The sequence below is a fragment of the Melanerpes formicivorus genome, unplaced genomic scaffold (genome assembly GCF_026170545.1).
Source record: "Melanerpes formicivorus ecotype bairdi unplaced genomic scaffold, bMelFor1.0.p_v2 SCAF_5, whole genome shotgun sequence".
NCBI classification, from domain to species: domain Eukaryota; kingdom Metazoa; phylum Chordata; class Aves; order Piciformes; family Picidae; genus Melanerpes; species Melanerpes formicivorus.
In genome coordinates, this window is record NW_027142357.1 from 8156632 (window position 1) to 8179790 (window position 23159).

The 23159-nt window shown below is 40.3% G+C and overlaps 2 protein-coding genes across 3 annotated transcripts in view; one reads left to right on the forward strand and one right to left on the reverse strand.

Annotated features, from left to right (window-relative positions):
* The window catches only part of DNAH7 (dynein axonemal heavy chain 7), an 81607-nt gene that overhangs the window by 3661 nt on the left and 54787 nt on the right, over positions 1-23159 (reverse strand). Inside the window, exons 47-59 of the mRNA XM_068137975.1 lie at positions 18148-18302; positions 17081-17271; positions 16408-16541; positions 15433-15768; positions 12400-12526; positions 11210-11404; positions 9949-10041; positions 5141-5317; positions 4013-4174; positions 3083-3283; positions 2144-2305; positions 936-1121; positions 232-369 (exon numbers count right to left, since the gene is read on the reverse strand). Coding sequence (XP_067994076.1) covers positions 232-369; positions 936-1121; positions 2144-2305; positions 3083-3283; positions 4013-4174; positions 5141-5317; positions 9949-10041; positions 11210-11404; positions 12400-12526; positions 15433-15768; positions 16408-16541; positions 17081-17271; positions 18148-18302 — 2257 coding nt within the window. The remainder of the gene's footprint in view (positions 1-231; positions 370-935; positions 1122-2143; positions 2306-3082; positions 3284-4012; positions 4175-5140; positions 5318-9948; positions 10042-11209; positions 11405-12399; positions 12527-15432; positions 15769-16407; positions 16542-17080; positions 17272-18147; positions 18303-23159) is intronic.
* Positions 4183-9597, forward strand: LOC137441110 (baculoviral IAP repeat-containing protein 5.1-like). Of its 2 annotated transcripts, XM_068137982.1 has the most exons (5): positions 4183-4194; positions 6418-6640; positions 7717-7826; positions 8155-8269; positions 8958-9597. In XM_068137982.1, the coding sequence occupies exons 2-5, from the start codon at positions 6503-6505 to the stop codon at positions 9144-9146; spliced, it is 552 nt and encodes a 183-aa protein (XP_067994083.1). In that variant the 5' UTR covers positions 4183-4194; positions 6418-6502; the 3' UTR covers positions 9147-9597. The 2 variants fall into 2 exon arrangements, with proteins under 2 accessions (XP_067994083.1, XP_067994084.1); XM_068137983.1 differs by lacking the exon at positions 4183-4194 and having other exon boundaries at positions 6409-6640.

A 23159-nucleotide genomic window follows, 5' to 3' on the forward strand; every position in this document is an offset into this window, starting at 1 on the left:
TTAGAAGATTCAGTTCCATGACTGAAATTAATTTGTTTCAGAATTTCCTCTGTTACTGCACTCCAAGACAGCACAACTAAAATCTGTTTTCTACAGGTTGGTTTCCACTGGGACCCAATACGACTAAGACAATAAGGAGCAGTAGTAACAGAAAAAAAATATTATCTGAGCCTACTACTGTATAGATGGAGTAGAAAGTCCTGGTAAGATGGGGTGTGACTCTTTATATACCTGTGCAAGAAGAATGTTGTCAAATAACAGCTGTGTTTCTGACTGATCCTTTGTAATATCAGCATTCGCATTCATTCCGAAGACCTCTGGGGAAGGGTTCAGGGGCAGTGTCTTGGTGTAATCAATATAGCTTTGGTACTGGAAAAGAAAAAAATACTCCTGGTTTGAAAGGAGATGGAGAAGCAGCCAAACAGCCCCTGACAGGCTGCAAGCTGTGTCTCTTAGCCACTACAGACTTTGCCAGTGTAACAAATACAGTGTGTAACCCAAGACACAAAAGGAGATAGAGGTGCTGACTCTGCCTCAACTTCCTTTGGTCCAGCCTATTAGCCTGGAATAAGGACTGGCTTTTAAGTTTTCTGACAGATCTTGTGGCAGCTGTGTTAAGTTCTCCAACACAATGAGATACCTAGCACAGGGAGATGCAGCCCCTCTGAGCCCACCACTTGATAGCAGACCAAAGGATATTGTCTATGGGTAACATAACTGCTGTGATAAATCAAGCATGTCACTGTGTCCTTTCTGTCTCCAGCAGACAGGATCAGATGCTTCTCTTATGCTTATTTTATACTGCTTCTAAGAGATGAAGCCACAACAGCAAGCAGTTATAACAGTAAGCACTGGGGAATGGACCAGTGTCTGTAAAGAGAGATCGGCCTATTGACAAAGTAAGGTGTTGGTACCTGCTGTTGGGGGATACTTACATCTCCTTCAGGAGGGGCAAAATAAAGGCCACTGGGGTCAAATGTATAATCTGCATTTGTGATGAGCTCTGGGGACAAGAACATGTTCAGCAGGCTGCGGAGCGTCCGCCGGTCCCATTCATCAGTAACTCTGCCACCATAGTTACATTCTCCAGTCATATAACGAAGAGCTTCAAATGGCACCTCCTGGACAAAGTGAGACAATGATGTGACTGCAGCCCAGCACTTCTCTGGGCAAAGGAAAGTTATAGAAAACACTTCCCAAATTCCCTCTACCTGTCTGGTTAAAGTGTAAATGTCATAGGGCCAGCACTGTGCTCAATTTGTATTTATTTACTTTTAGAAAAATCAAACATGCTTAAACATTGAGGTGGTGAGAAGCTGGAGTCCTTTTGGGTGTATAAGAGGAGGAAACTACAAGTGATGAGTGAGAAATGATGAGTGAGAAAGTGATGTCTTTATAGGACATCAGAGCAAAAGCCTACTGAAAACTGGATAAAGCAAGCCAATTTCCAAAAGGACCAACAAATCTCTTCCCTACATATAAGTTATTTTCATTCAGGAATGAAAATGCTTGCCTCCCTGCTAGGCACTGCATTTGGTCAGATAATGGGGGGACATCCTTCCTTCCCTTTCCCACAGAAAGAAACACCTTCACCATGCTGTTTTCTCATGCTAAATCACAATTTACCTTACCCACATTTACCTTACCTTAACCAAAACCACTCCAGGCTGAGTGGCTTGAAAATACCACCCCTGCTCCTGCACACAGCCAAAGCTCTAACAGTATCCGGCTCTAGTAGAGCATAAAGAAGTATCATGAATTGCTAGCAAACTCCAGAGAGGCTCCTCTGAACCAGTGCCTAGCTCTGTAAACAGGGAAGGAAACCTCACCTGCCACCTTTACACAAATAGGTCATAGTTGCTGCTGAGCTGCAGCAGTCCAGGGTCTAGTAAATATCCCTGTCCCTGAGTAAATCATACCTGGCAATTAATTAGGATTTTTGGTGTGATATTTTACAGCTTCTAGTAACATGGCCAGCAGCTGCACCTGCAGCTCCTGCCTAGAGACAGGATCATGAACAACTCTACAGACCAGATACCACACTCTGGGAGTGACTGTGGGAGCACTGCTGTGAGCTGCCCCATGTTTGATGCACTGCCCCAGGGTGCAGCAAGGCCCAGTGTCTGCACCATGGTCACCATACCTGGTACTGGTCGAGGAAGATGCGCAGCTGCTGCACGCTGATGCGCAGGTCGGTCTCATTGAACTCATAGGGGATGTTCCAGCCCAGCGGCCCAAAATTCCGCCTCTCTTGCACCAGTCCATGGAAGAAGCAGAGGCCATACAGCAATGTCTTGAACTCAGCCTTTAATGCAAACACACCACCGTTAATCATTCGTGGCTACTGAACTAAGTCACTTTCCCCTCACACCCTGCACAGCAGTGCTGTCGGAGGCACTCAAGCACCTCCTGCTCTGCTAGCATGCTGCTGCTGAGCCATGGGGAGCCTTCAGCAGAGAGTCAAACTGCCACAAGCATCAGGTCTAAACATTCTCTTAAACCAGGGTGAGCCCTCAGAGCCATTCCATTTTTAAAGCTATGTATCCACCTGCCTGTAATACACATAACATACAACTGTATGAGACTGTGGTACCTTAAAAGTATATTCTGTACCACTGCATTATGAAAGTGTTCACACAGTGCTGCTGCTTTCTTGTCCCTCCTTATAAGCACAGACTTCAGGCCTTTAAAGAAAAACTTCACTTAGGAAGTTTTGGTTTTCAGTTGAGACCATTTTGCAAAGTATCACCTCATTTAGAAGAGCTACATTAGTTACAGGAAAACACTGTAAAATATCCTTGCAATAGACAGCTAATTATGAGAAGAGTGGTTAAGATCTTCCACCAGGCTCACTTTTTCAGACTAGATAACTATGTATTAACACCATACCCCAAAAATGTCAGTTGAAGCAGAAGATAAGCAATCAAAATTTCAATTTACTTCACTATTGCCATAATCAAACCCAGTTTCATTGCCATGGAAGACAACTGTTCAGTTTGGGAGATTTTCCCCCCTCCAGAGCATACACAGACATTCATCTAGGAGTGCTTTAAGTGATTTACAGAATCACAACATTACTCACAGGTTTTGTGCAGCTGCTGAAAAAGTCAGGATCAGCTATTGGATCCATCAGGTAGGAACGAAGGATGTTGGCTCTTAAACCTTTTGGTGCCTCGTTGGTCATCTTCACACCATTCTGAAGCACAGATACTGGGAAAGTGGCAGAGGGGTAACTGGTAAGCCACATCCGGAAGTCAGGATGTGTGGCTTCAGGGTTCAGCTCCTACAATAAACACGTAAAAAAATACAGGCAATCGGAAGCCACATCAGACTGATCCACACCTCAGGTACTGTTATTAAAGCAACTGATTTAAGTAGGAAAAGTCCAGGGCAGAGTTTAATTTAAATGTTTATATGTGATCATAGTCAAAGTCCCACCAAGGAGTGAAGCTTCCCTTGCACAGCTGAGGAATTTTCATTCACAAATTCAGAACTGTGAAGTAAGATTTACCCTCTCCATGCTTGCTTGTGGAATCCATGAACAAAAGCAAGCACAGGCCCTGTACCACAAGAGCAGTGGAATGACTCCTCTGTCCATTTCCTGCCCTCACTGTCACACAGCTGTTCTGAGAGGGCTATAGTAGTAATATCTATATATCAGAAGTGAGTTTTGTAAGAGAGGAAAAAGAGGAATATATGCTAGGCCCTCTTTGGAAGAGCTACTTTTCTCAAGAGTAAAATCCCTTAGCATGCTGCTTTTCTGAAGAAACAGACACAGGATGAAAGCTCTTGGCCTGCAGAGACTTTTGCATCAGCTAGGATTTACCACCCAAGGTGAGGGCCAAACCCAACTTCTATTCCAGCAGGCAGAGGGAAAGAGACAGGATCAATATGTGCTGACAGCCCTGATGGAATGGAATTGTCCAGATATGAGCTAAAGTGGCTTTTCAGGCACCTGTCTGGCTCAGACATGCCTTCCAGAGCACTTAAAAAAGAAGATACTTATTTTTACCTCACAGACTCTTTCCAGTGTTGGCATCCACGAACTGGCTAGATGGCAGTTTTGCAGAACGATCCACGTCCCATCCTTCACTGCCTTCTCTATCATCTTCATGGCTATGGGGCCTTGACCTTGACCAAGTGACAGAGAACTAATCTTTGCACCACCATATCCCTGCACAGAGAAGGCAGATTGTAAGCAAGAATAACACTGCATCAACATACTAAGCCTTCCAATGTGAGAATTCACACCCGTATGCATGCTTGAAATGTATTTTAAAACACAGCTTAAACATTTGTTTCAGTCTTTCTAGCTGACTAAAACCTCTACTGTCCACTGAAAAGCTCCAACTACACATCTATTTAATTCCAAGTGGAAAATTCTGACAGTTTCAAAACCCTCCTGCAAACAGGATGTGCTTCCAGCGTGTGGGCAACCCACTGCAGTTGCAGGAGGCATTTGCAGCTTGGTGTTGGAGATCTGAAGTATGTCTGGGCTCAGCAGCACAAATTCTGACAATCAATCAGGAAAGGCAAGAAATATCAAGATCTTACCAAGATCTTACCAAGAAACAGCAACTGTCCAGTACTGCAACAGTATTCTTCTAGATGGGAGCTAATTTAGGCTATTGGGAAGTTTCGGGGTTAAATGCCATAATGACAGTCAATGATGACAAAAATCCTTGCTTCGATTTTGAGGCTTAAATGCTACCCCAGACCCCAAAGTCCTGAATTCTTACAGTGGTTTGTGATTAAGTAATGTGTTACACAATAACACTTGTTAGAAAAACAAAACTATTTTGAAGTAAGTTTCCTTACAATAAATGTTTAAAGCATTATGGCTCTGTTCCACTTCCCACTTACACAAACTAATTAAACAATCACAACATTATAAAACATAGTTAAAAAATTTAATATACTTTTGTTTTTATAACAGTATTAATTAATTAATTTCTGCAAACAGACAGCTTGCTTTAAATTAGTGATTTGTGTTGAAGAAAATCATGAGATGAATTTTAACATAGTTTTGGGCAGGTTTTTGAGCTTACTTCGGCATTTCAGCTTTGACTTCAACAAAGTTTGTTGGTCCACCCAAACACGGGCACATACACAAACATCAGCTGTGTTGATATTAAAATACCTGATCATCAGCAAACTTCATAAGGGCTGCCATGGGGTCAGCCCCAGGAGAAAGCACAAAGATCAGTGGTGCACAGCAGTGGCTATCAGCAAAGGTTTTCGACAAGTCAAATGGAGGTGGCTCAATGAAAGGACGGCCCAGGTTGTGAACAATAAATTCCTGCACCATTGGTACCATCTGAAAAGAAGGAAAAATAGAATTGTTCCCAGTTTTGTGTAAGCATTAACACAGATTCTTCTAATCACTTTAATTTCAAGGGCAGCATTGCTGCAGATAAAATCAGATACAACTACAGTCCCAAAGGAATCGGGGATTTACCATGTGTAAATCCAGGCAAAAAAAAAAGATGTTCTAAGAAGGACAGAATTGGGACTCCTATGCAAATGAGGCTTAATCTGATTTCTGTCACCACACCTGGGCAGACTACTCATCTGCTGACAGCAGAAGACAGGTTTTTTTTCCTGCACTTACTATCCTTATACCCTATACAGATTCAGAGAAACAGCCCAACTAATAGCAATACAAAATTAATAAACCTATGCTCAAGCCCAGGCATACCAGTCACAATGAGAAGGCAGTCCTGAGGAGGAGGAGGAAGAAGAACCGGGTCAGGAAGAGGCCAAGCAAGAGAAGAAGCCCAAAACACAAAGTTCCTTCCCCTCAGCTAACTTCCCCTTTTATATTGAGTACGATGTTGCTGATCTGAAACATACCTGTAGCCAACATGGATCAGCTGCCCTGGCTGACTCCAAAATGCTAAAATGGCCTGCAGCCCACAGCTGGCTTGGGGTTTAATCCTAGCACAACCAGGATTCTGTAAACCCTTACAGATACCATTTTTCTGAAAACATCACCATTCCTTTTATCTCTTGCCACACTCTAGAATATTTTACAATAATCACCTCCCCTTTAAAGAAATGCAACAGTATTCATAAATGTGATACTAGGATTTCATCCCGGAACATCACGTTCAAGAGGCGCTCAAGGTTTCAAGCAGCAAAGTTAATTCAACCACTCTGGGCCCAATCAAGTTGTTTTTGTTTTTAATTGCATAGGTTAAATTGCTGTATTGGTAACTGGATTTTTTAGCTTGCATTTTTGATATTCCAATCACAAAATGTGCAATTTTCATACTGCATTAGCATAGGTGCTTTCAGTTAATAAATATATAGTGTATGACAGGGAAAAAAAGTATTAGCAGCTTCATTTCTTTTGCTGGTCCTGCTCATAAACTCACCTGTGTTTTGACTGACTGTAGACCTCACCCTGCTTTACAGGTGCCATGTGTCACCCATTACTGTAAAGCATTAAAGGTGAGAGACAGAGGAAGGCTCTGGGTTACAGTGACTGCAGGCTTTACAGATGGAGAGGCTCTTGAAGGAGCTTAGCTTGGCTTCCAAGCTCCTGAGTGACTTTAAGGAGATGTACGAGTACGAGAACCGTTTGAAAACCTTCACCAAGTGGCCTTTCACTGAGGACTGCAAATGCACCCCAGAGAACGTAAGTCTGAAAATGGAGATTTTGACTCTGCCTTATTCTTTATATACTGTGCCCCAGTGTGAAGTTATTGTTAAGTATATTTATATTCAAGAAGTTAATATAAAGCTTTGAGCTTCCACTAAGCCTGAGAAAGAGGAGAAGTTGAATACTCCAACTTCAATCTGCTCAGAAGTCCTGTAGTAGGAAGGCTGGTTTCTGCAGGTTCAGTTCTCTAAGTCTAGCTACACAATCAAATACAGCTACTTTTTTGTTTGCTGGTTTGTTCTCTCATTGAAAAGTGGTTAAAGCTTACATTATAATGTCTTTCTAATTGCAAATTTTCATTCCTAAAACTGAAGCCCATATAAGAGGAATGCAGGAGGAATGAGTGGAATGATCACTATTCGGAATTCAGAAGCTGAAAACATTTAAATGTTAGGAAATGCAATGTTTATGCCCCGCAGGCTTTGACTTGAACACTGAAAAAAAACCAACACCAGAAAACCACCACAAAACCCCACACCTGACTTCTACTTTGGCACACACGTGAAACTTCCAGGCTGGATCCCCATGAGTCACAGAGCAAGAGTTATCAAACCTGACACTTCTCAGATAACTGAAACACATTCACTTAATTTTTAGTGTTCTGACCAGCTGTGACTCTATAGTGACAGGCAAACACAGAAGTTGAGGAAGCAGTATTTTACTTGTATTATTAGTGGTGTAAGAGTTCTCTATGGCCATGGTCTTATGCTGGTTTTCTCTCTGAAGAATAATATTCTTCACAGTCCTGGCTATGGCAGGTCTTGCACACTGCATCTGAAATGCCTCTGCTAAACGTTATCTGGTAGAACAAAGCTACTCCTGTGGATGCCACAGCTATGCAGAAATCTGCTCACCACTTGCAGCCTATTCCTTGTTCCTTCACTAGTTATTTACCTGCTTGTAGTCCTCACACTTAAAATTTACTTCTCTACCTGGTCTGTGCTGACAGGTGGTGTGGGGAGACGTTATTTGCAACCTCTTAGAAACAGTTTACTGATGTGAACTTGAAGTGTGTTGCATGAGACTCTAAACTTCTACACTGTCACCTGCAGATGGCAAAGGCGGGCTTTGTCCACTGTTCAGATGCAAATAAACCAGATGTGGCAAAATGTTTCTTTTGCTTGATGGAACTGGAGGGCTGGGAACCAAACGATGACCCATGGTAAGCACAGATGTTGTAATGTTCTTGGAGTATTCCTCCAAACTTCTCTGACAATGTCCCCTTACTCACTACATTGCCAACTTCTCTGTAACAGTTCACACAACTGAAGTCCACTGCAAGTTTACCTTACCTAGTAACCTGGCAATAGTTCAGCTTGCTCTTGTCTGAGATCTACCTCAATCCATTTCATACATTTCCCATATGATACTTTTTTTTCTGGTGATAGACAGCAGAAGTACCAAAGAGATCTGTTTGTTTAGATTTCTTCATCTCTTAAAGTGTAATTTTCACAGGCCTAGTGTCTCTTCTTATTGTGGGTTTATTGCAGGGAGGAACACATCAAGCATCACAACTGTGGGTTTTTATCCCTTAGTAAGCATTTTGATGACCTGACAATGGAAGAATTCTACATGCTGGAGATGACACGGCTGAGAACCTTTATTGTAAGTGTTAATCAGACAAGCTTATATTAAGATTCAAAGCTAAAGTGTAAAGAAGGACTTCCATCTCTAAGATTTCCAAGCATCAGCCAGGAGTGACTGTGTTAAACTAATGACTTATGTGCATGATTGGCTAAGAAATCTGCACCTAAATGGTTCTCAGAGCAGTCTGTGATCTAGCTTTTAAATGAAAACTTGTTTCCTTTAGCAATGTTTTTCCAACAACTCATCACAGCAGACAAAATATCTTGGGTACAATAATCAATCAATGAATCCAAGAAGCTGTACAATGGGCAGATCTACCTTTCTTGGGAGGGATGACCAGCAGATGGAAAAAGCCAAAATCTGACTGATTACTGCAGGTCTGAGGTCTTCCTCTCCGATGTGGTACAAAATACAGTCAAACAGCAAGCTCACAGTTTATAGTAACAAGTATGCTAGCCATACCCAAAAGTGGTCACTGATCCACTGGCAGTGCTGCTGGGGGAGTTTCTGAATCAAACAGGGGTATGTATGTGAACTCCCTGCCAAACTGCTCTGCACTACTCAGACAGTGGTATGACTGACCACAGCTAGAAGCAGACTGCTAAGCTAGAACCAGATCAGTGGAGTTTTGAGGATCTAAGTTTTGAATGTAGTTGAACAGTTCAATTGCTCCACTGAAAGTCTCCATCTTTTGCTTTCCTTTAAGTGCAAAACTGGCAGAAGCATAATAAACTCTTTTGAGGAGGAAGTTGCCACAACTAGGCAGCGCCTTGTGGATACCTTTGTCTCCAAGCACCAGTATACACCACCTCCAGCAGTGCCTCTCCATGCCATTTCCTCTGCCCAGCATTCTAGGAGCTCCTACTGCCAGCCAGAAGAAAACCCAGAGAAGTGAAGTGCAAAGCCTGACTCAAAAGGCTTCTGGGATATAAACATTCAAGTTTTTATCTAGTGCTAATATAAAGCTAAAGAGCTAAGGAAATTTAGAGAATTCCCTCCCCTGGCTCCCTGGGACAGAAGTCAGCAGTGTTTATACTAACTTCCATCTTATGTGCTTTGTCATTAGGGCTGATGGTAGACTAACGCTAGCATCACTAACCTGTGAAGATATAAAATGTCTGAGCCAATGCTTTTATTGGGATTTTTAGATTAACTTTGTATGGAATAAAGATTCAAAACTGAGAGCTCCTACTGTGATCTGTGCCACATTACATCTGTACAGCCAGACATTCAGAACAGTTCTGCTTCCAAACACTTTCCACAGAAGTGATCTTGTCTGCAATAATTGCTACCTTTAAGCACCTACATTATCTCCACTCCTGCTGACCATATTTCTTTTCCTTCTAGATGAGACACAATGCACCACAGAGAGTGGCATCCATCAAAAAAGTTACATAGCAGGTGCACTGAACAAGGCAAGTCACAGAGTCTGTAAGACAGTTTCAAGTAGGAAGAGCTCTAGGGATTTTGGTGTGTACACTGGAACTAAACAAAAGCTAAAGGCCTACCCTTCTGCTTTAAAAAGGGGTTTCATTACAATGTCACAATTTCAAACATCCTGGGGTTTTGAAATCTCCTTATTTCCTACTTTCCTTTATGACAGACCACTGTAGAACAGCTGCAGACAGTGCAGCCAAAATGCACACTTGAATATACTTGCAAACCCTTTCTTCATAAGGTAAAAGTTTGGTACATACTTTGTCAGGTCTCAGGCAGCGAATGATTAGCATCCTTTGGAACTCCTCCAACTTGTCTTGCCACTCTGCAGGAAATTCCTCATGCTGTGGGTCCTAAAAACATGTATTTCATTAGTCTTTAAGGCATTTCTGAATTACCTTGTTATGACAATTAATAATGTATTTTTTTTCTCCATCTGCAGAAGGAGTTTGACATGCTTAAGGGTTTTTTAAAAGCCACACTTCATGTGTTTGTCTCAAAAGCTTGTCTTCTAGCAGAGAAGTTAGAAGCTCTTCTCTGGAAAATATCAACAGAATGAAGTGGAGGAAACCTGAAAGGGCACTTTTACCTCCTTCTTTCTGTTATGGTGTCAGTCTTCAATATTGCAATGATAATTCTATCATCAATGACAATCACATTACAGCATTTCATGGTGACTGTGAGTGAGGTTGCACCTGAGTGCAGGAATACAACAATTGGAAAGTGAAGTCAGTGCATCAGAGAACTTAGTTTGTAAATAGGTTAGAGTAATCCAGCTACAGTATTAGTGCAGTTACCAGATTGGGAACAGCAGTTGGTGTGTGACATGTCACCTTGTCAGACTGAAGTACAGTGCCAGCTAAGTCTGCCCTTCTGGAAACTGGTAGTGTAGCTCTGCTGCTGAGCTGCTTGGGCTTGCCTGTAAAGGGCTGGGCACACAGCTATGCAGACAGATCTGCACAAACTGCATTCTGAGACACCTTGATTTAGCAAATCAAATCATGTTCTGCTAAGGATCTCAAGTCTGGCTCCCTCCTTCCCTGCTTCTGGGTAGTTAGGATCAGAATCTTATTTTTGTTTATGTATGGAGAAAACATCATTCTGAAGTATCTATCTACAACAGCTGTTGAAGAGGTTAGCTAAACTGGTTAGAGATATCCCTTCCCTGCTCGCTGCAGGGGAGGTGTTGGACAAAGTGATCTTCAAGGGTCCCTTCCAACCTGATGCATTCTGTGAGTCTAAAAATGTGCAAGCTTTGTAGAAATTAAGTAAATTAGGAAACACTGAGGAGTGAAGACTTCACTGAAGACTCCATTGATCTGTGCCACTGGGCCAAACCATCTTCACTTCTCCACATGAAGGGATGCCTCAGTAGCTTTGGTATCAACTCAGCCAGACAGAGAACTAAGTTCCAGTACCTACTCCACAGCATGTAAAACAGCAGCACATCCTTTTTGCTGAACAGAGATTTTCAGTTGCTAATTAGCTGGTGACTGCAAGTGCTTGGTGCTGTTAACATACCAAGCTGTCATACACCACTTTCCATCCATCCTTCAGTTGTGTAAAGCCCTCACGAATATTTTTGAAGCAGGGCAAGTCTTCTAGCCGACAAATTTCATCCCATGACTTTGAAGGAAGCCAGGTACAAGGATTAGGAAATGGATTGTCCAAACCTATGCCTCCAGTCAACAGAAATTTCCACTCATCTTCATTGATCTGCAATGAAAAACACTGCTCTCAGGACTAAATAAAGGAAATAGGATAGGCTTAGTACACTGGCTGGGAAATCAACGTATTTATCAGAAAAAGTGTCTATACAACTACTCAAAACTTATTTCCAAAGCATTTGGTGTCTAGTCTTAAGTCAAACATAAGGAATCAAATAAGGTGAGGTATGAGCCCATTTCAAGGTTCATTTGTGTGCCTGATATGGGGAATGAACAATGATAACTCATTAGATGTTCACATCCATTCTTGAAATACCAAAATAAAGAAGAAAACAAATCCTTTATCTCAAAATTCTTTTGATGGCTTTCTTTTTAAACTGCAGTCCTTGGCAAGAGCATAAAAGTGTCCCATGATTACTGCTGTCAGCTCTTGAAAGAATTTTCTTTATTCCCCAATGTACACATTTCTGAAGTTCCATTTCCAAAGGTTTAAGTGTTCCCATATTACACTGAAAGAAACAACTCCAAGCACTTGTAAGTAGTTTTGCACATGCTCAGGTTAAAATCCATGTTTTTCACTATGAATTTAAAAGGCCCTATAAAGAAATATTTTATAAATACCTACTAGATGTTGGCAGAATCTGTATGGTACAAACATTTGGTTTGAAAGAATTCTATGCAAAAATAAACAGGAGTAGCTCTTTAAATCAATGGTTACAATTCATTTGTATATGCTCTTAAAACTCAGAATGCAGTGAAGTTTTGCAAAGTGCTGACTGGAAGAATGACAACAACTGGGTTTTGGGTTAAGTAATGCTTAGAAAAACTCTCATTGTCTAGGTCAGTTTTGCCATATCTGTTTGTTATATATTTATTCCATTCTAGAGAACCTTTTTCAATGCTAATAACTGCTTATTAAAGTGAAAATGAAACATTGTAAAATTAAGGCTTAAATTCTTACCCTGTAAGTTCCTATTACAGCTCATTTGACTATGCCTTTTGATATACATCAGATCAAACTGCAAATGATTTGTAATTACTCACCAGCCTTTCATGTTTCAGGAGATTTGCAGTTAAACAAAAAGAGAAGAGCAGCTTGTCTTTTTCAAAGAGGGAGCGACAAACATTGACATAAAGTGAGTAAGTAAAATGATCCTTGAGAATGTTCAACCTGCAGGTGTCAGAAAAAGAACAAACTTACATTAAATATCAGTCTATAAAGAGTGCACTCTGGAAACTCATCACAAACCATTACTGATCTCCTTTGTTCTAAGGCCCCAAAGCAATCATTAAATGCATGCACTATTCTGTGAGTAAAATAACAGCAGAAAAGTCTCAATGCAATTACATCTTGCTGATTTTTCAGAGCAAGTGAAAGGTCCCTTTTGGGGAGCAGCCATTTTAAACTTTTTGATGAAGATAAATGCCAGGGCCAAAACCAAACCTGTTCATCTTTAAAGGTTACTGAAATATGTTTCCCATTCTATCGAGTGTTTTCCTTCGTGCTATAATACATATACATTTGAAACACTGATTTGCTACCAATAATTTCCCTTCAATACAAAGCAAGGAGGCCATCTATTGTTTTACAATGGTTTAAGGTTGAACATCTAGTCAATATAAGGAAAACCCCTTATTTTGGTTAAAAGGTGCTTAAAATGAAGCATCTGAATTTGCACAACTACTTCAATCCTTCTTTTGAGGAATTAACAAAGATGTGGAGAGGTTCTCTGGCTTTTTTTCCAGCTACCTGTCTCACCATTCCCTTGGCAGGGAGCTATACTGTGACAGTTTCAGGCTATGCCTTTAAAAGTTACCTGCAGATTTTTGAGCAGAAGAGTGGAGAAGTATAAACAATTCACAGTTGGGTGTACAAAGGAAAGCAAAAGATTATTCTAAACAGATTTCAATGGCCAGATGTGTGAAGGGGACCCTTAGCAGTCTCATTTCCCACATACATTCCTTTCCCTTCTCTCGAGCTGCTGAGTCTGCTTTGCTGGAGAAGGATCTTATCTGCTAACCTTGAGAAAGAATACTAACAATGCTTTGAGCTAACAGCACTCCTAACTTCTTTCTCTTTCCTTCTAATTAAACATGGAAGGGGGGTGGCGTGGGGTGGGGAGTTTAGGGGAGAGCTGGAGCAATTCCCCTGCTCCTTTTGGGATCACATTAGGGGTTATGGGGGGTTTTGTGCTGTTTTCTGATTGTAAATACTTGTATAATATTGTAAATATTGTATATCTTACATATTCATTGCATTCCATTGTAGAGTGTAGTTCTTGCTTGTAAATATAGCTTCTATTTGCTTTTCCAACTGAGTGAGACGAGCTGTTGTTAATGTGGTGGTAAATTCCCAAACCATTACAGCTACTTAGGGGGTATTCCTGCAGTTCAGACATGGTAGGTCATTCAGAAACCCAAGTTTCTGACACTCTGACAAGCGCTTTTGACAAAAGATCAAGACTGAGAACTAGCTATGTTTTTTGTCTCCATTTCAGTCTATTTTTGTTTTCTTCCATTCAGATAACAAGAACTAGAGCAGTCAGTAATATTATTGTAATACATAAATGCTCCTGGCTTTTTAGTAGCCTTTTGAGTCCTTTTTAATATTACTGATTCCCCATCAGTTAAAAGGATTTATTTAATACTGACAGTAAGATGGCCATGGGACAAGTTAAAGAAGTAATACGGTTTGCATGAGAAAAGAATGGTTAAAAAAACCCTCCTAGCACAGAGTCTGCAGTGAAAACTGACTCTTGAAGGCAGGCTAAGAAAAAAACAGTCTGTGTGGGTCATTCCTTCATAGGGAAGTTTCTGAGTCTGGCTTCTCTGCCTTCACTGGGCAGGATTATCAAAACGGGTTTCCACCAATCATTCCATGCCAACTGGGACTCAGGTACTGTATCTTTGTATTTCTGCTGACAGAATTGTCCTGGATCAAAATGAGACTAGTTTATTGCTTACTGTTTTGTAACTCCAAAACAATGCTGTGTGCCTAAGGTAAAGTCAAAGAGCTAGGTTTATAGAACACAGGCTGCTTTATGATAAAAGGCTACCTTGAATGTAGGTTCAAAAATTATACCAAAATATTAAGGTCTGCCTTAAATGCTTAGTTGCAATGTTTCTGATAAAAGTTATGCTAGATTTACATTGAGTAAGTCCTAAAGAAAAAAATAACCTTCACAAGCAGTAGGCCACCAAACTGAACACTACACACTAAGTACTTAGTGTGTAAATAACATGTGGATAGTAATGGATAGTTCAGAGATAGCCATTTGCAGTAATAAGCAGAAAGATCATCCATATACTAACTGGAAGAGTCGTTTCTATCTCCCATCTTTTGTTCACTTGATGCACAGGCAAGGAGCTAAGTAACAGAAGCAAAGCTCTGTGATTTGAAGAGTAAATAAAGCCACTAAAGTAGAATTTAGGAACTCTTGTGATAAAACACTGAAAAACTTTCTTTAAACAATCTCTACATGGAGAATTCACTTCAAGGGTAAATTTTGTATAATCCTAGTGTGATCAAACCAGTGAGGTCTATCACATGGGAAATAAATTCCAGTCAGTGAAGGCTGCACAATTTCTGCTGTTCTCACAAGATGGAAAAGAGAGGAATAATCTAAGTATAAAACAATAATCAAACTGAATTTAAAAATGGCCTTGCACACTCTACAGGCAAGTGCTCCAGTGGCAAGACTTCATTCTCTCTTGGCAGCTATGTGAAAACATTTCTCATCTGTTTCTTGAGGACTCAAAGTTAATACATGACATACACAATCAAAGAAAGTGAGCCATTTTTATCTGTCTGATACTTTGCAATTTCACACACAACTTGAGATAGCAATTTCTAAATAGAAATAGTGGAGTATGTTGCACTTGTGATGTACTGTACCATCTTGTTTCTATGACTACATTATCTCCAGAGAAATATCCAACATACATATATATATATATATATATATACACACACAAAACACTTCAAAATGCAGTGCTGAGCCAATACACTTGGAGAAGTAACAATGCTGGAGTACCCAAGAATACAGACCCATTACGATGGTGAATTCTCACTCTTACCTTGTTTGTAAATCCTCCGATCGCTCCGAATTATTTATAGACATGATGAACAGGTTGATGAACCAGAGCAGTGAGTACTGGTACATGGGCTCAATGTTGGCCAGATCAGCAATAGAAAAAAACAAGATTGATGAGTGGACAGCAACAGGACCATAGCCCAGACGAGTAGCATCAATCTTCTTTTCTGTCTCTTCAGCCACAGCTTGCTTCTCAGAAATCTCATTAGCCAGAGCTTTGGAAGAGGACAATATCTGGACAGCAGTTTCATCCTCCAAAATATTTCCTTCTGAGGCTGAAAGAACTTCTAAAATCTTGTCTTCTATTTCTTTTAGCTGCCTAAAAAGAATATCCAAGATTTTTCCCAGATGAAAATTAATGCTGCTCTCTGTTAGTTTCTCTAAAGTCAGACAAGACATAGATTCTATTACACAGTAAAATATTTTTTTTCTTTTTGAAAATTCCCTTAACTTTATGAAAAATGTATCTGCTTTCAGGCTCAAAAGGGCTAGCAAAGGGAGGAACTGACAAACTACTTTCAGTACTGTGCTTTTTGTTCTTTGACCCATGCCCTCTGCCATGAGCTATTAGAACAAATCTAACACTCAATGAAAACATTTCTAAACCACAACTCTTCATGTCTAATCACAGTTCATGAGAACAGTCAGCATCATGGAAGGGATGCATAAAACCAGAGGGCAAGATTGAGTTCAATTTTGCAATTACACAGCCTGCAATTCATCTCTTTACCATTTTCTAATAAACCCAGAAATAGAAGAAAGGTACAACCAGTAGGAATATGAGTAAAAGCATGCATCCAAAGCAGCCTAAAAACCTAACCGCAGCCTAAGCCTGCAATCGCAAAAACAGCAGTCTTGAATTTCCTGTTAGATCAACCCCCAAAAAAGAGATCTCTAACATGTATTTCCTCAAACTGCAATCTGCTTCTGTCCCTAGCAGGGAAAGTTAACATCATACTTTTTATTTTCAGCCCCTTGAAGGATGAGGGCTTGTTTTTCTTCTTCAAGATCTGGCCTTTCTCGTGCAACTACAATTCCAAGAAGCTGATCCTGCATTCCTTCTGAAGTTATCATGAAGTTCAATAATGTAACCTGTTAGAAGAAATGGGGGGTTTTGAAAGATAGCACAGTAACAGCCAGATGCAATTAAAATGCTTCACCATTTATAAGATGAGGTTTGTATAATGTCATGCAATACACTCTGCCAGATTTTGAGAGTACACATTAGTTGTAGCTGAAAATTTAAAGCTATGGAAAGCTAACCCCAGATTGACCTAGAAAATGAAGGTAAGTCTCCCCACACCCCTTTTATGATTAAGGCCTTGTAAATATTTTTGTAATATAAGGTAACTAAATAGCATCAGGAGATACAGACTGGGAAAGGAGATTAAAAAAAAAAAAAACTTATTTAAATAAATTCCTTACAGTGTAAAAGAATGACAGCATTGCAAGGTAAAGCATTAGACATGAGCAATGTCAACACTTCCAAGATGATGCCAGTCTTGCAGCAGTATGAAAGACAGCATTGGCAAAGGAGGAAGAACAAACACTAGAAATTTTCCCCTGGTTTTAGACAAGGAATTCTTTTAAAATAAGAACACAGTTACACATTTCATTTTCAAAATTCTTACCTTAACAGATGTTTCAGGAAGATAATGTGGATTTCTCAGCTTCGTTGTGATGTAAAAGCGGAATTCAGGAGCATACTCGATAGTGGAGTCTCCCAGGCAAATGCATATACTGCCTGACTGCTTAAATGTCTGCTTGAGCAGAAGTGGCTCCAGGACAGGATCAAGCTCTTCTCCAATATTCTCCAACAGCACTTCAAAATGAAAACAGAATTAGTAGGACTGTCTTGGCATTTGTATTGCTGACTTCCAACACACATGTACAGTGTCTATTTGCAGTGTGCAACAATCACAATGTTCACCAAGCAAGATCTGAAGGTAAAGTTAATGTTTCTTACTTGTCTGATTGGGAAAAAAAATATCAACAAGAAGTACCTTGTATTCCTTTCTCTGATATTGTGTCAATTGGCAAAAATGCAGCTAAAATGCTATCAATACTGCTTCTGCCAATGGCTTACCACAGCAGTTGGGAAAATAATGACTTATTAAATGCCACAGATATAATTTTGGGTAGCTAATTCAGCTTCAGTTTTCACTGTAAGCATATGAGAATGTAAAAATCAAGAAAGTAGAGCACAACCAATCAATTTCTTTACTTGTAGTTCAGTTAGCCACTGAAAAATAGCTGGAGCTGTGACAGTTTAATCACTTTATTTTTACTGGAGGGTAATAAGACTAATTGCAATAAAGATACCACAGAGAATAGAATAATCATTAATGATCACAGCCTAACAATCTGGTATTTATACTCTTGAAAAGCCAAATAACAACAACATTAGTTTTTAGAAATAAAAGTAGTGTAACATAAAAACAAAGCAATGGCAACTCTCATAAAGCAATTAAAAGATAAAAAGTAAACAAAGTATTATAATTAAATTGTGCTAAGAACTATCTTATAACCTGGGGTGAGGACTTCAATTGCTATAGCACCAATTTGGCTGAAAACAAGAAAAAAATGTCTGTTTTCCTTAACTAAAAACATTTGCTACCCACTGGAGTTTCATTCTTTAGCTGGCTGTGCCCCCTCCAGGATCTGCTGTAATTTACACTGTCATCAGTCATTAACCTACCAGGACTGCCAAACTGAATGCAATTCTGCAGTGTTGTAACAAACTGAGAGTCACTGAGTTTAATTACATGCAAACTATTGGTTTTTTCCATGTTCTTTATCCATTTGTTTGCTTGACCTTGAGGATCTATCATCAGAGGCCATCTTCTTGCATTACTGAAGGGAAAAATACAAATTTTCAAAACTGAAACACAAGCTGTTCAAACGTTCACCTCAAAGTACGTCTCAAGGCAATTTATTCATTTTTGGCATTAAAACAAAAGCAGGTCACTAGGAAATTGTAGTAGGCACACACTTGGGTATAATCCTTGAGGAATTTAAGAATGAACACTTGCCTAGAAAAAATTATTTTCCTCTTTCAAAGAAATTACTTAGAAATTAATTTTATTGCATCTTCAAACTAAAAAGGTTTGAAATTGTGAAGAGTTCAAATATAGCCACGTCCATAAATGAGCATTTTCATGTGCAAACACATGGAATTTTCCTCTGAAGAGACAACCTAGAGTTGTCTAGGATGGACAGATTCAAAGCTATCTGCCTTTTAATCTCTAAGCCTTAAGCAGCAATGGACACAAAGAACTCATGGACTTTATTTTTGGCAGATTTAGTAAAACTTCACAGATTTTTTTTTACAGTATTTTCTACCACTTGTAGTTACATTATCAAGGTAGCTATGACAAGGGGCACGTTTTAATGATCAATTACACTTACAACAGTAATCACCTAAATGAGGAACCACCCAAACAGGCAGAAGTGAAAATTCCAAAATAAATGTAGTTCTAAAAATCTTGATCATGGGACCCAGCCACATCCCAGTTGGTTAGAAAATAAAACTTCTGATTCACAAATGAAACTTCCAAGTCTGCATCTGGATTCTTATTGTCTTTTAAAATACAGAGATTAAATGTACCCCATTAAGCACAACACAATCTCATTTCTGTCTGACCTTCAAATGTCCCTTTTCTTACAAAGAGTGACATTTAGGAAAGGTTTCCATAAGTGGTAAAGAAACTGATTAGCTTTGATTTCACTCTGAGGGTGATGGAACACTGGAACAGGCTGCCCAGAGGGGTTGTGGAGCTTCCCTCTCTGGAGATATTCAAAACCCACCTAAACAGGTTCCTGTGTGATCTATTCTAGGTGATCCTGCTCTGGCAGGGGGGCTGGACTAGATTATCTTTCAAGGTCCCTTCCAACCCCTAATACTCTGTGATTCTGTGAATCATATACAGTATGAGTTCTAAAAGACAATGTTCAGGAAACCTTAGGTCAACGTTAGCTAAATTCTTGCAGGCTTATTGGTTTCAAAACTGCTACCAGGGAAAACTGTGTTATAAGGCTAGGATTATACTCAGGAGAGTGATTTCAAAACAGGTAAAGCACAGTTTAAGAGAGAAAAATCTGTTATCCTTTCTGTTCCAGTCTCTACTACACAAACTTCTTAGGGACTAGTTGTAAAGCCCATTTATGCATTTGGTTGTAATCATTTTTCTTGTCCTTATTTTAAAATAGAAATTTAAGATTTGAGAATACTTCAACCCAGACCCACAGCACATATTTCTTTTCCTAATTACTTCAAAGTTCCATTCATGCATTATTTTCAGCACATCCCCCCCCTTCAGACTTACAGAGTAACAGACAAGGAATGCTCAAGACTGAGTGACTAAAGACTGGTTCTCTAATAACAGCCAAACACACACATGGCTTGCATCGATGGTAAATTCCTTCTTTACTGATGGGAATGCACAACCAGGCATTGGGTGTGTTTGCAAATTAGCCTCTCATTCTGCTTTTTAAAAAAGTTGTTGTCATAAAAGGCCTGAGTTGCATTTTATAGGGCTCATGGAATGGTAATAGGTAGCCATAAACTCATAACTACAGGCCTAGCATAGTATGTATCACCAATTTGAGGTAGATTCTATCTCTCATTCCAAAATATAAAGCTATTATTAGTTTAAAATGCTAATCATCTTTCCATTAGTTCAAAGAGAATTTGGATCAAAGCTTTATCAAAGTGAAGTGTTAGGATGTGCTGTACAAGTGCTGAATTAATTAACATTTGTTTATCCTGAGTGATGGAATTATTAATTGAGTAATTACTTTTTTAAAGTTACATCTGCAGCCACAATCCCAGCTCATATCCTCCAGCCTCATGAAGCAGTTCTGCCTCCCAGAGTACAAACAACACCAGGTTTTAAAGTATGCTGAGGTTCTTCAGCTAGTGTATTATTTGTGTCTGTTCCACTTCACACTTTGTCACCTATCCAGCTGCTAAAGCTGAAGTATGATCCACACCCTGATGCTCCCAAAGGTTGACTCTGTAACAGATGATCTCAGCTGTACATGAAAGCCTAACCTGTTAGAGCTGTGGCTACACAGCCTAGAGCTGTAGGTGTTTCTGGATGTTACAAAGTGCATGTGCTCAGCTGCATGTTGTGCACTGTCACACAAGTGACAGATGTATCCCAGAGAGCTCTGCCTAGACAAAATCTTGTTTAACATCTTCATCAGTGATCTAGATGAAGGGATGGTGTCCCCATAGCCAGTTTGCTGATGATACCAAACTGGGTGGGGTGTGGCTGACACTCCCTCAGGCTGTGCTGCATTCAACGAGATCTGGACAGGCAGGAGAGCTAGGCAGAGGGGAAACTCATGAACTTTAACAAGAATAAGGGTAGAGTCCTGCAGCTGGGGAGGAAGAAAACCATGACCTGTTGTGAAGAGCAGCTCTACAGAAAAGGGCCTTGGACTCCTGGTTGATAAGTTCTCCACGGGACAGAAGTGTCCCCTGGTGGCCAAGAAGGTGCATAAGGAAGAGTGTGTCCAGCAGTTGAAGCGAGTTTCTCCTCTCCCTCTACTCAGCCGTAGGTAGACCACATCTGGAATGTGGTCTGGAATCTGGAATCTGTCCAGTTGTGGGCTCCCTAGCCCAAGAGGGACAGAGAACTACTGGAGAGAGTTCAACAGAGGTGGTGAGGATGATTAAGGGACAGAAGTTTTTCTCCTACAAGGAAAGACTGAGAGACCTAGGGCTGTCTAGCCTGGAGAAGAGAAGGCTGAGAGGGGACCTTATGAATGTCTACAAATACCTGAAGGGTGGCTGTCAGAAGAACAGAGTCACATTCTTTTCAGTAACAACCAGTGATAGGACAAGGGGCAATGGACATTAACTCAATCACAGAAAATTCCATTTCAACATGGGGAGAAACTTCTTCACTGTGAAGGAGCTGGAGCCCTGGAGCAGGCTGCCCAGAGAGGTTGTGGAATCGTCTTCTCTGAAGATCTTTAAAACCTGCCTGGATTTCTTCCTGTGTGACCTGCCCTAAGTGGTCCTGCTTTGCAGGGAGGTTGGACTCCATGATCTCTGGAGGTCCCTTCCAACCCCTAGCATTCTATCTAAATGTCATTCTAGTGGCTGATGTGGGAGCCAAATCTGCACATATTAGAATACCACATAAGAATGAAGAATTACCTTGAAAGTGAAAGGCAGTAATACCAGATTTAGAGTTCAGGTGATCTGTATTTTCTATGAGGAATTTTAAGGTTTCAGAATTTGTTTCACTTTCCAAATAGAACAAGAATATCTTTAAATATGAAGAGCTTTATGTAATGATACATTGGTCTAAAACATTTTTAAAGTCAAAGTATTTTATTTGGATGTAGCTTAAGAGAGCTGCAAAAGGGAAATGTAAAAACAAAAAAGAGATTTCAAAATGAAAAATAAATCCTTATTTCCTTAGCAGAACCTTCTTCATCCTGTGATGACTGCTATCATGCTAGCTACACAACAGCAGGAACCTACAACTGCAACTGCCAAGCTTTATACTCTAAACAGTATTCAGTTATTTCAGCACTCCAAATATGCAATTTGGTTTCTGCTAGGAATTTACCTCTTTTTTTTTTTTTTTTTCCTCCCCAAAAAAGTTGAGGACTGGACTGGGTGCAAAGAACACTTCATAGTGTCCCATCCGTAATCACAGAACGGCTCAGATTGGAAGGGACCTTAGAGAACTCCAACTTCCCCACCATGCACAGGGACACCGCTCAACTAGACTCAGCTGTTCGAGGCCTCATCCAACCTGGCCTTGAACACCTCAAGGGAGGAGATATCTACAACCTCCCTAGGCAGCCTATTCCACCACCTCCATACTGCAGAACTTCTTCCAAAGACACAGTCTAAACCTACTCTCCCCTGCACCTTCAAACCATTCCCTCTCATCCTGTCTCTAGACACCCTTATGAAAAGTCCCTCTCCAATCTTCCTCTAGGATCTCTTCAGGTATTGGAAGGCAACTCTAAGGTCCCCCTGGAGTCTTCTCTTCTTCAGGCTGAACAACCCCAGATTCCTCAACCTAGCCTCATAGCAGAGGTCATCCTTTCGGCCCTCCTCTGGACTCACTCCAACACCTCTGTGTCCTTCTTAGGATGGGGACACCAGAACTAGACACCATATTTGAGGTGAGGTCTCAGCAGAGCAGGGTCAAGGGGCAGAATCTCCTCTCTTGCCCTGCTGGCCACCGTCCTCTTGATGCAGCCTAGGACACTAAAGCCAAATCCCAAAACTCTCTTAGCTCTTGTCTAGGAGTATGCATCAGCTTAGGGAAAAAATGTGACCCTCATCATCTTCATGTACCTCTGCAGAAACACCTCTTGGTAGTAACTGATGCCAGCACATTAAAGAGTTTTCTCCTTTCTAAAGGAGAGTTACTCCCACATCTACTGATTAAAAGTAGTCAAAATTTGATTCCTGATGCATTTTTAGGGTGGCTTAAACAAAATCCAGTGTGCAGCAAGCTTGTGAAAAAAAACAAAGGAGAGGAGAGGAAGCTATCATTAGAGCAATCCACAGGGGTTAAAAATAAGGGGATTGAATTCACAGCTTTAAACACTTTATAAAGTTTTAAATTAATGTTATTTTTTCTTATAAACTTCACCCTTACAGTCATGTTGCAACTTTGGTTGTTAAACTAGATATCCAGTAGAAAACCCACAGATGGAAGCGTGTTGTAAGAA